The following is a 12617-nucleotide window of genomic DNA, read 5'->3' on the forward strand; positions in this document are numbered from 1 at the left end:
CAGTTTCCAGAGAATTCCAATAAAACAAAAAAAAAGCCCCTGTGAGCATGCACACAGAAGGGAGATACCGGAATGTGAAGTAATGTGACAAAAGGCAGAGGAGCGGGATCAGAATCCACAGAGAGAAGCGAGCATGAACTCTGTATTTACTCGCAAGTTAAAGTTTGTTTTCAGTTGATATTTCACTATTTGGGCAGTTTATTGTGGACAACTCGCGTCTTGTAACTTCTCTGAAATGGTGCAGGAGGTGCGTTACGGGCAGGCCTGGGTTTTGTCATGCCAGGAACAGGGTGTGTGACTGAACGGCCACCTCTGCCTCACCATCCAGAGCACACTGACCACACGGTAAATCCATCCTTGAAGAATTTACAAGAGCCATTTTTGTGGTGTGTGTTTCCCACCTCTGTGCTGTAGAGAAACAGTTGATAAATGATGACTGCGGGTGTAGAAGAAAGGCTCAGAAACTGTTTTGTGGGAACTTGTTCAGTGGCCACTGCAGTTATTGAGAATTTCTTCCTCCCCTGCATTGGCAGGAACTTGAGGGCATCACATTATTAGTAGTATATCCTCTCACTTGCATATTACAATTTTTGAGGTGCTTCATCATGTCCTTAGGTTGCAGAAGAATGGAAGTAAACCTTGACTGCAGTTCTTTTCATTGTATTAAAGATGCGTTTTTCACACAGCAGAGGCACGGCGGGTCTCGGTTCCCTCTGCAGACACCTCACATCATTTCACTGAATGTCAGGGACTGGAAGGGACCTCGAAAGATCATCTAGTCCAATCCCGCCGCCAGAGCAGGAACACTTCGGGCCTCACCTTCCCTGGGAGGAAAGCCAGGGGCTCGGGAAGTGCCGTGGGTGGCTGTATGAGCGTCACCCATAACGCAGCGAGGGCCATAAAATGGGAAAAAACGTGTCAGGTTTGAGGAGGACGAGATGGAGGGGTCATCCACGGGGGAGCATCAGGTGAAGGCGCCAGTGGGGACAGCGCAGCAGCCCCAGGAGCGAGGGCGGCCAGCGGAGGTGCCGCAGGGGCGCTGAGGGGCCCCTGCGGAGGCGCGAAGGCGGTGGACGGGGGTGGGCGGCCGAGGCCCGTTCCTGGGCGGTGTGGGGGAGGGGCGCGGGGCGCCGCGGCCCGGCGGCCATTTTGAGGAGGACAATACCCGCCGCACGGCAGGACCCGCTGCGCCCGCCGGGCGGGGCGGGGGGGCGCGCGCACGCAGCGCGGGACAGCAGCCTGGGCGCGCGCACGCTCCGCCTCCCGCCGCCGCGTTATGTAACGGCCGGGGCGCGCGCGCACTCCCTCCCTCCCCCCCCCGTCCTGTCCCCGCCCCCTCCCGTCCGGCGAAGGCCCAATGGGCGGCGGGGCCGCGCCGGAGGGGGGGCGGGGGAGAGCCCGGCGGACGGGGCGGGCGCGCGCACGCACGGGGGCAAGGCGCGGTCCCGCGGCAGTGCGTGCGCGCTCCCTTCCCCCCCCCGCCTTCCCCTCTCTCTCTCTCTCTCCTCTCTTCTCCGCCGCGCTCGGTCGGTTCTTCCCCCCCTTTGTGAGGTGCTCGGAGCGGCCCGGACATCGCTTACTCGCCATGGCCGACGAGAAGCCCAAGGTGAGGCAGGCGCCCTCCCGCCCCCTCCGCCTCCCTTCCCTCGCTCCCGCCGCTTCACTTCTCCCCTCGGGCTGCGGCGGCGGGAGGCCCGGCCCCGGCCCGGCCAGCCCACAGCCTGCGCTCCGCCGCGCCGGCTTTGCGCGCCATTTTCCTGCGCACCAAGGGCCGCGGCGCCTTCCCGCCCCGCCGGGGGAGGGGGGGCCGGGGCCGCTGCCTCCCGGGGCGGGCGGGTGGAGGATCCCCGGGGAGGGCGGCGGGGAAAAGGAGGGGGGAGAATCCGGGCTGCCTTCCCGCCCTCCTCAGGGAGAGAGGCAGGTCTGGAGGCGGTTGCTGCCGTAGCCTTCCTCCCTCCTCCTCCTCCTCCTCGCGGGGCCGGATCCGGCCTCCCCTGCGCGGCCGGCGGTGGCTCCGGGCTGGCCGGGCCGCAGCATCCCCGCTCGGCCTCGGCCGTGCGCTGGGGCCCTCGCCAGCCCCTTCCCACACGGGGCCTTTCCGGGGCGGGCAGCGCTCCCGGCCCCTTTGTGCTGCCTCTCGGCCCGGCCGCGGGAGGGGCCGCCCCGGGGGGGCTCCTGCGGGCGGCGGGGAGACGCGTGGAGCTTCTTTTCAACAGCGGGAATTAAAAAACACAGCTTAAAAATAACCAACAAAACCCAACCAAACCCAAAACACACAGCCAGCGAACGCCGCGCTGCTGCCGATTTTTTTCTTCTTCTTTTCTCCCCCCTCCCTCTCTCCGTATTTTTAAACTGAGTTTGAGGATGCTTGAAAATACGGAGCAGGCGGGTGCGGGATGTGTCACATGGCGGGACCCGCACCCGGCCCGACCCCCCAGCTCCTCCCGCTGAAAACAAAGATGCAAACGCTGCCCCGGCGCTGGGGGATCCTCGCTGTGCCCCGCCGGTCAGAACTCGGGATCGCAGCGAGCGACGCGAAGTTGAGTCGTCGGGATTTCTGCGTGTGGCTCCTAATGGGAGCACGGGGACCGGACTGCTGGTTCGGGAGGGGTTTTGCTTAAACGTTTTCTGAAGGAGAAGGCTTGGGTCTGTTCAGATTTTGTCACCTTCTCAGATGCAGTCACTTAAAGTGTCTTGAAGTTTTCTTCACAAGTACCTCGACTGAGATGAAAAAGTTTGAGATGTAGTAAGAAAGAGGCTTGCTAGTGGTTGAGATCATAGTTATTACCTAAATAAATCTATTCCTTTGGAACTGTGATGTCGCATATTATTGTGCCCTTGATATTTTTTTTAATTTGTTTTAAAACAACGGCCCTAGCAAGGCTTCACTGCTACTTTGCAGGGTAACCAGTCTCAAGAATGACAACTGATGAGTAGGGTTTGGGGTTTTTGGTTTTCAAATAAAAAGTACTGACCTTTATTTCCCAATTCAAAGTTTTAAGCTGATAAATACCTACCATATCTTTATTTCCTCCTTTTTGATGACCTGTTGCACTTTGGTAAAATGCTAACTTCTTGTTTCATACCTTTTACAAAAGTGTTTTTTTTTTGTTGTTGTTGTTGTTTTTTTTTTCTTTCTTTTATTTCCTCAACAGGAAGGAGTGAAGACTGAAAACAATGACCACATTAATCTGAAGGTGGCAGGGCAAGATGGGTCTGTGGTGCAGTTTAAGATTAAGAGGCACACACCACTTAGTAAACTAATGAAAGCCTATTGTGAACGACAGGTATGGTTCTTGTATGATCATCAGGGGAGAGGTGATCTCCAGAGAGAACACAGTAAAGTCTGAAAACTATGTAAATATGCCAAATGATAAACACATAACAGAAACTAATTGTGTTGCATTAAGTGTATTGTTCCTAGGGTCTATTACAGGGTGGACTGGCAGGGTTGTGACAGGAAATGGGTGAAATAAAGATCTGTTGTTATCTTTGTGAAATCTGCATTATAGGTGTAGGCTGTTGGGAGGTGGCTGTTACTCCACTGCTCAAAAATATCAGTATGGAAGGGGTGCTTTAGAAACCCGTGGTATGAACCCTACGATAGTTGAGTGATAATCAGAGGTATTTTTATAACTCTGAGTAACTTCTTGGTCTGGTCATAGACTTCTGGTTTATTAGCTTAGTCCTGTTGCCTTGAGAAGAGAGAATATCAATGAGTGTTTCAGGGTGTGAAGGTGTCTAATGTCTAGCTTGAGAAGTTTATACATTTAATTATGACCTTTGTTTTTTCTCTTGTGGCCTTGTTGTCAATTTAACCCTCTGAGGGACAAAAAATGTATTCTGCTAGTGTAGTGGCAACTGCAACTGGGCTACTAAGTTGGAGGCAGCTATTGCAAGTTTAAAAAACACCTGTGTAAGAGTAGCTCCGTTTATCACTTTCTTCTGAAGCTTTTGATTAGGAAAACTTTGTCTCTGCTGTCCATGATTTTTTAACGAATGTGTGCCTTAAAAAGTTCTATCATCTCTACCAAAGGGTTTGGAATTGGGGAAGGTTTATTTTTTAATAACAAAAATTCAGCGATACTATAAAATACAAAAAAATAAGTATAAAATGGTGAGGTAACTATTTTGCCAGCAAGCAAAACAGACTAATTCACATACAGAGTGGCAAAAGCCCTTCAGTTTACCCTGTGCTGCAACAGGATAGTGATACAAATAAAGAGAGGGAAAATCAGCTCTTGCTAATATGTCCTTGTGAGCTCATTTTTCCTACCTCTGTCATACATGCTCATGTTATATTATGAAAATCACTGTGTATTGCTTTTTCCGACCATGAAGTGCAATTATATCTGTCTTTTTGGGACTTTGAGGGTCGGTTAATTGTTTGTAAAGTCCTGGGAAAGATGGTTTTAGAAGTGCCATTTGTACTTCAGATACTTGGATGCAAACAAAAGAAAGATTTTAAAACTTTCACCGAAATTTCTAATCTACTTTTTAAAAAAAAAAAAACAAACCAAAACCCAAAACAACAAAAACCCCAAGGTGTCAATTGGAGAGAAAAAAGAAGTGTTTTGAATGGAAGACTTTTTTTTTCTGATTTTGATTTTAAGCTAGTAGTTATCCAAAGGATATTTCTGTGGAGATAGACTTGTCTTTACATTCCATTTTTTAGGTGCTTACTTCTCAGACTTTGGTTGAAAGCATTTGTTCTATGTCTCTAAAAGTTAAATTTTGTTTGTGTTCCTAACTTGGCACACCCAGTCTTAAAATCCTTACGCTGTGGACTTCAGATATAATTTTGGAAAGGTGGAAGCTGTGCAGAGTAGAGAATTCAGGAGCTTTAAAGAATGAAAATCATGTATTTCATGTAGTAGACCTAAAATGGAAGTAACTAAAGCTTGAATGGTATGTTTAGATGATGAAGACTATTTGTGATTATTTTAAGTGGGAAAAAATCATCCATGGGATATGCTTAATTTTTTGTAGATACTAATCTCACCAAGGTACAATTTTTAAGTATGTTTTCAGCTGTCATTTACTCAGCTTACAAAGTTGTCAAGAACCTGCAAAAAACCGACACTTTTGGAGTAGGAAATATATATTTTAAGAAACAAAATGCCTGAGAAAACGGTTCAAACCAAATGTTGCTGTGCAAAAATGTGTTGCTGCCTTGACACTCGGCCACATGGTTTTCTGAAGCGGGATGATGTTCTGAGCGAGCGCTGCGCAATCTTAGCCACACTAGAGAAGACATTTTACTGTGAACTATAAAGTTTTGACCAAAAAGTTTACTCATATTCTTTATTAAAACCAACTTCTCAAAAATAATTAGCAAGTTTTCTTTCGTGTGTTGTATCTGCTTTTGCGTGGTGAAGCGCAGGTGGCTTTTCTAACTCCGCGTGCCAGCGCAGCTCCATGCAATCCATTGGATTTCCTCCAAAACCAACCAGACTTCTTGCATTTTTAGTTATTCTGTAGAGGTAATAGAGTAGATAGAACTGGGAAAGAAGTAGATACCAATGTTCTTAGTTCTGGTTGTACCCTTGATCTTAATTAATCTTCCTTTGCTCTAGAATACCTTTGAAAACTTGTGCATTTGAAGCTTGTGTTATTAGTAGGAGGGATTGTTGCTATTTAGTTCTCTTTTTGAATCTGTTGGCTCAAGTGAGAATGAGAAAAGTCTTCTGGGGGATTGGAGAAGTCAGCAAAATTACTGTTGCATGGTAGAAATGCTGGTTTGAAATACTGTTCAGTAGTTTCTGGAAGCAGAAGGTTTTGTTTTGTGGGTTGTTTTGTTTTTTTTAAGTTCCAGCTGTGCATGGATAAACTTTGATCTGTTGATTTCTTGTCAATAGGAATGCAAGGTCAAAAAGTTGCTATTGCCAACTCTGCTGCTGCAGATTAATAGATGGTGGTTGCATTTGTGTAAAAAATATTTTGGAATACCTTTGCTTTTGGGGAAGATGAAAAAGGAGCATTAAGTATTACTGTTTGACATTTGTTACCCAAAGTGTTGCATTTGATTTTTAAGTGAATTATTTAGAAGCACTATGAAAATCCTGGCCTTTGGGGTGAGACTTGTGTACTAGGAATTGCTTTATTTTAATGTACAGTCAGTGGGGGCACTGTTGCTTCTCTTAGTTATTGGACACAATGCAATTTTTAATACAAAACAGATTCTAAGGATCTGTAGTGAAACACCTTAAAGTCAGTGCATGAGGGGAGTAGGAAAACTATATTGTGCATTATGAATGGTGGCTTGTAATGATCGTGGTGTAATTCCAGTGACTAGTTCAAGAGTAAACTAGTGAGTACTTTTACACCAGACTTACTTGACTTTGTGTTACTTCTCTTTGTCCAGGGATTGTCAATGAGGCAAATCAGATTCCGGTTCGATGGGCAGCCAATTAATGAAACAGACACACCTGCACAGGTAAAGGACAGAAGCAAGGCTAGAGAACTCTATTGGAAATTTGCTGCAGGAATTTATGCTTCTGTTTCATATATAATACTGGTGTAATTGTATCTGTTAGTGGTAAAACTTGATTTTTTTTTACCATTATTTTGGTATAATTAGTTTAGCATTACTGGAAAGGGAAACTTAAGACTTTTTTAGTGTTTTGAATAATAAGTCTGTATTACTGTAGTAATAAAATAAGAAAATGAAGTGCAGTGTACAGGTGGTGAGTCTTGTAAAACTGTCACTTTATTGAGTCACAGCTCTGAAGTAAGAATTGGTAAGTTAAGAATTGAGTTTTTTTCTGAAGTAATGCCTTATTTTTTTATAAGAGCTTGTCAGGATGTTTTCAGATATCCTGTTTGCAAACTTATATTTGTAATACTAATTTTCTGTTATTTGTAATTTGAAGCTCCGTTTCATCAGCATAAAATTAATGAATACTGTGAAGTTTGAGTTGTCTGTAATAGGGTAAAACAAAGGCCATTCCAAGCATGGTTCACTGCGACTCTTGACTATTTCTCTATAGCTCCATGTAGCTGTATTTAATCAGCCTTTCCAAGTGATAGAGTTTTATATGCTTTTCAGAACCACTTGTTACAAAATAAGGGACTCTTGTTTTCAGAAGTTTTATAGTAGATTTGTATTTTCTAAGCAGTTTCTCCCTACAGTGCGCCTCTTATGGCCACAATCTATGCAGCTTTTTACCTTGGAATACTGATAATTGAGGCAACAGGGTGCTTTTCTCTCCATCCATGTTATGCTGAAGCTGAGGATCAGTCTATTTATAGCTGTAGTAAATGCCATAGACCAGTTTGATTTCCTGGAGTAGAAATTGAGACTGTTTAGAAATATAACTTAAATTAGTTTTAGCAACTCCTTCAGTCTTGGTACAGATTTTGCCAGTAGGTCACATTAACATCCCAGGAATATAAACTGTAAAACTTAGAGTAAAAAAGAGGTTTATATTAATAAATTATTGCTGTTCCTCACTGGCAGTTTGTTACATCGTTGACTATATAGTGTGGTTTTAATTTTTTTGGTGCTTGCTGATGCTCAGTTTTACTGCCTGGTTGGGCCAGGGGCCTTAATTATAGTCTGCTTTCTTTAGTGCCGTAGCTGAAGCCATTTGCACATTTGAACAACAGCAGCAAAGTGGAATTGTGGCAGTGTTCTAAGGTAAACTGAGGAAGTAAATAGGAGAAAGAAGCAGCAATGGCAAGAAATATGAATGCTGATCTTTTCCATAGGAATCATACAATGCACCCTGAAGTTACATACTGGAATTTATTCTAGGACAGCAGCTGTCAACTGGCTTTTTTGTTGTTGTTTTCTATGAAATGTCTTTGCTTTTGAATTATGGTGAAGCAGGTTAAATGTGCAAAATGATGATGACAGAAGGGAGTGGGGCTGGGCTGGTTAAACTGTGTAAAAAAATAAACATGAAGATAGGAGATGTAAGAAAACCCAGCCTGTAGTAGATATTTGAAAAGAGCTGAAAGCCTCTTTCTCTTTTCTGCTGTAGTTGGAAATGGAGGATGAAGATACAATTGATGTGTTCCAGCAGCAGACAGGAGGAGTTTACTAAAAAACAAAAAACAAACACACACAAAAAGAACGCCGCTACTTTCCAGTCCAGAACTGTGCTCCCGCAGGCGACACATGCGCAATTAGAAAAATGAGACGAGACTTGGTTCAGCCACATCCCGACTACTGCAGTATAGTTTTCTCTCTTCTCTCTCTGATTTTTTTTCCTATTCCTTCTATTGTACATAAAGTAACTGGTGTATGTGCACAGACATAATGCATATTTTTTTTAACTAAATGGCCAATGGTATGTTTTGATCAACATTTAATGGAGATGGGGTGGGAAAACAAACTGGTTCTGTGAAAATGCCCCTTTCTCCGTTAGTGGCATGCTCCTTCTACTTTTATCTTTATATTCCAGTAAGTTATTTTGCTCTCACTGTTTAAAAACAAAAACCTTGCATACCTTGTTTGATTGGATAATTTCAATGTTTTTCTTTTATCATTGTAAAACCAAGGACAATTTTATAACTTTTTTGTACGTAGCTGTTACATGTAGAGCAATCTCTGTTTAAGTAGGGATAAATTACTCTTAAAAAAAAAATCCTAGATAGTTTCCCTTCAAGTTAAGCGTCTTGTTGTTTAAATAAAGTTCTTGTTTAAAATAACCAGCTTTCTTTATTTTTCTGTGGAGTAATAGTACTCAGAACTTGTATTTCTTTCTCTGCAGCACTTTATGCTTCTCAATTCTCGGCTTTCTGTGCGGTAAGTAAGCATAATCCCCCTTTTACAGTCAGAAGACTGCTGGAAAATGAAAGGCTTCCTTGAGACCTCTCAGTCAGTAGTTGAACTGGAAATAGAAGTCAGTTTTGTCTTTTTTTGTGCGTATGTGCATGTTTGGCTAAGCCAAAGAAGTTTGATTAGGCAAACTGCAAAATACCGGACTACTTATGCCGTTGGGTTGAGCTCTTTGTGTCAGTCTTTAGCAGAAACATCAATATTGTTAGAGCAACGTGTTTAAAACTGTATTTGAACGATTTCTGATGTGAACATGAAGCTTAAAAGAGCAAATGATTTTGTTAACCATTCATTTTACCATGGTATCCAATGGGAGATGCTTGGAAATGTAAAGCAAAAATAAACAGTTGAGTTGTGGTTTTGGGTGTATTTAGCTATGGTGGTGTAGATTCTGAGCTCTGCTTTACCCTTATGGTGTTCCTGCTCCAAGTGCTGCAGGGAGCTGCTGACAATGAGTCTTCTCCACAAGGCTCTTGAGTTTTCTCATGGGGAAGTTTAGAGGTTGCAATGAAATCCATGAAAGATGATATATCTGTCTTTATATCTGATGATAAATCTGTCTATTCAACAGCATTCTCGTCACGATGGAATGTTCTGATATTTCATAGTGTTTGCACTAAGTTATGGCTCTTTGAGGTATTAACTTGTTAGCGGAGCTCACTTTTTGGTGGTAGCTTTGTAATGGTTAATTCAAGAAGCGGTTATTATGCCTGTGCCTCCTGGATCTGGCCCAGGCTGCCCAGGGGGGTTGTGGAGTCTCCTTCTCTGGAGACGTTCAAAACCCACCTGGACATGTTCCTGTGCGACCTCACCTGGGCGTTCCTGCTCCAGCAGGGGGATTGGACTGGATGATCTTCTGAGGTCCCTTCCAATCCCAAACATACTGTGATACTGTGATCTGGAAATTCTGTAACTTTGTGGCAAAATGATGGGTCTGTGCGTTTGGCTCATGGACAATGATCTGTTTGACTTGAGTCACGATTTTAACATCTTTGATACTTACATCAATTACATCTAATGAAAATAGAAGAAAAATAAGTTATTTTTGCAGTTGCTTTAGACTCTGTAGCTGAAGAATGTAATCTGTCATATGCCATTGCTTTAATTCCAGGGAGTTCTACTGCTAAGCAGATTATTTCTTCTTCTGGTATGTATCTTGTAGACTTCTGTGGTATATTGCAAGGTTGGAATTCCCTCTTGTGAACAAGTATTTTCATATCCAAACCCCCAAAGGCCTCGAAAAAACTTCCTTGAAATAAAGGGTGTGGGGGAAATATATTTCAACACCTTTCACAGGTTTGCCATGGGATATGTTCCTCTTTGGCTTTAGAATCTCTGGCTTTGCACCTGGCCAGACTTCTGATAACAGCGTATAAAATTCTTTCAACTTGGTGTCATGCCAAGACTTCTCCCAGGAGAAAGTTGTCTTTATCTTGTTTGGCCAAAAAAGATGTTTGGACTTGCTTTAGTTTCTTAAGAAAAGGTGAGGTCTCCTTAAATATGTTTTGTTTGTTTTTCAGCCCAGCTTGAGACTCTGAAGTTCAAAACTCCCTGCTTTGTTTTGCCTACTATTTTTAATTTCCTGAGGCAATGTAAGACAGGTGACAGGTACTCAATGGCAGGCTTTGGAAAACAATGTCTTAATCTCCTGAATTAAGTAGAGTGCTTACTTCATCCATCATGAACTTATGTGCAGGATTCACCTAAATTTCTCCATTTCCCGCACCTTTTTGCTCTTCACCTGAGTGTGCTCCTCGTATTTCTGAAATAATTCCTCTAACGGTGCTGAATGGTGTTTATGTGAGATGGTGACTGCAATCAAAACCCGATCAAATGGCCTTTTCCGAGAGGTGTTTCCTTGATTAAATGAAAATCAAGGAACTCTCAAAGAACCCGAGTGGCTTAGTTCCTCAAGAACCTCAAACATTTAATTTCTCTTAGTCTTGCGAACTGTTAACTGGGCTGGCACGTTCTGATGCATATTTGTCTATGCAGCAACACAGAAATTACGTGGGTTTTTAATTTTTTTTAAACTCTTCTTGCATGGCCTTTCAAATATTGATATTAATAGCTCCCCTTATGACAGAACCTGTTGCTTGTCAGTACAGCTCCTCTTACTTCGAGAATTTGCCTGTTGATTCCTGTTTGCTGGGACCCGAGTGGTTTTGCTGTGACTAAGGCTTCACTAAGAAAGCTGCTGCTGGGGTGATGGTTCAGAGATGGTCTGAAATACAGGGATATAAATGATTTGGATCAAATTATTTGGAGTTCACTCATCTGTTTGGCCTGGATTGATTTGTAACGGTTCTCATGTTTATGCTGGTAGCCTAAAGGACCACTAGAAGTCCACGTGTTGGAGGACAAAGGAAAACTGGGCAAAGAGGTCTAGTCACACTAGTCGGGAGGTAAGTTTTTCATGTTTATTAAAACATCTGGGATCCTTCAGGAGCCTGGGCAAATTGTATTATTACCTACAATTTTCAAATAATGTATTCTAAAGTGATTGCCATGCAATTTAGTTAATATTCCTCTCATGGTTTTTAAATGAAAAAGAATGGAGTAAGTCGTAATTGCATACAACGCTCTAGAGAGTTCTTGTGGATAAGACCTTGTCTGTAGCTTGTGCTGGGGCTTCCATCCCTCAAACAGTTTCAGTTTCAGCTGTGAAAAAAAGAAGTAACCAAAATTGTTTGTATCAGGCACTGAAAGTTAGGCATCTGTACTCCTGCACGGGGCGAGGGGCAGGATAATGACAGAATGAAAGCACAGCAGGTTTTGGTGGGACCTTTAGTTAACACCTGAAAATCAATGCCTTTGTTTATCTGCACGATGAGGGTAATGCCCATTTAATAGTGCTCTCAGGAGATCAATCTTAAGCGGCCTGAGGTGCTGGTTCAAAAGGGGCTCTTGGAGTGCAAAGCTGTTCGGAAATGGAATATGCAGAACTGCCAACAGTGTAAGGAAATACTCCAAGTGGTAACATGAGAGATTCTTGTACAGGCATATGGAGGTGTTCTCAACAAAAGAAAAATCCCTGAAGTAGTGCAAAGATAATTGCTGCTGCGAGATAACTGCAATATCAGAACAGATAGAGCATCTCTGCAAAGGTTATAGCCAAAACCAGATTATTTTCTCACAATGATATTCTTTTCTAGGACCTTCATTACTTCTGAGTCAGACTGTAACATAAGTGCCGTTGTTTGTGTGTTGGATCCTGGTTCTATTGTGACCGTTACTGCAACATTAATGAAAAGGTATAACATGACTGGCTGACAGAAATAGTACTTTCTGTGCTTCAGCCAGTTGGAAAGAATTGAATTTCTGAGGAATAGCAATTTTGTTTTCAAAGCTAAAAATGAAAAATAGATGTTTCCTTGATCATCATCTATTAAATTGAAAGTGAACAATACATTGAAATATTTTTATTAGAGTTTTAGATTGTGTCCGCTTCTCAGTAAGCTTGTTACCAGCTGGTGTGGACCGTTGTGGACTAACAAGTCAACCTAAAAGCATTTAAATAACTCGAATTATTTTTAATTATATTATCACTGTAATCTAATATATTTCATTTTCTGGATTATTGAGGGTTGTTAATTCTGGCTCTTAACCATTTGCCAAACTGAATGTATTTGGATAGTGAATAATTTAATCCTCTTAATTGATTTTGCTTTTTTGTACTTAGTGTCAGAATGAATTGGTGGTACAGCACTTCTCCCTGGTGGTTAGGATGCAGGAGAAACGGGAGATGGAAGGCTGGATTTTGAACCCTGTTTGCAGTTTTTGATTGGCTTTCAAGATACTTAATGACAGAGGTTTCCTGGTTTCTTCACTA

General features: G+C 43.0%; 1 protein-coding gene across 1 annotated transcript; it reads left to right on the top strand.

The window, feature by feature from the left end:
• The first annotated feature begins 1388 nt into the window (after nt 1-1388).
• On the top strand, nt 1389-8655 carry SUMO2 (small ubiquitin like modifier 2). The gene is made up of 4 exons (XM_080356667.1): nt 1389-1606; nt 3156-3287; nt 6365-6436; nt 7986-8655. The coding sequence occupies exons 1-4, from the start codon at nt 1586-1588 to the stop codon at nt 8046-8048; spliced, it is 288 nt and encodes a 95-aa protein (XP_080212793.1). The 5' UTR covers nt 1389-1585; the 3' UTR covers nt 8049-8655.
• The last annotated feature ends 3962 nt before the right edge of the window (nt 8656-12617 follow it).

Source organism: Nesoenas mayeri, assembly GCF_963082525.1.
Source record: "Nesoenas mayeri genome assembly, chromosome: 19".
NCBI lineage: Eukaryota > Metazoa > Chordata > Aves > Columbiformes > Columbidae > Nesoenas > Nesoenas mayeri.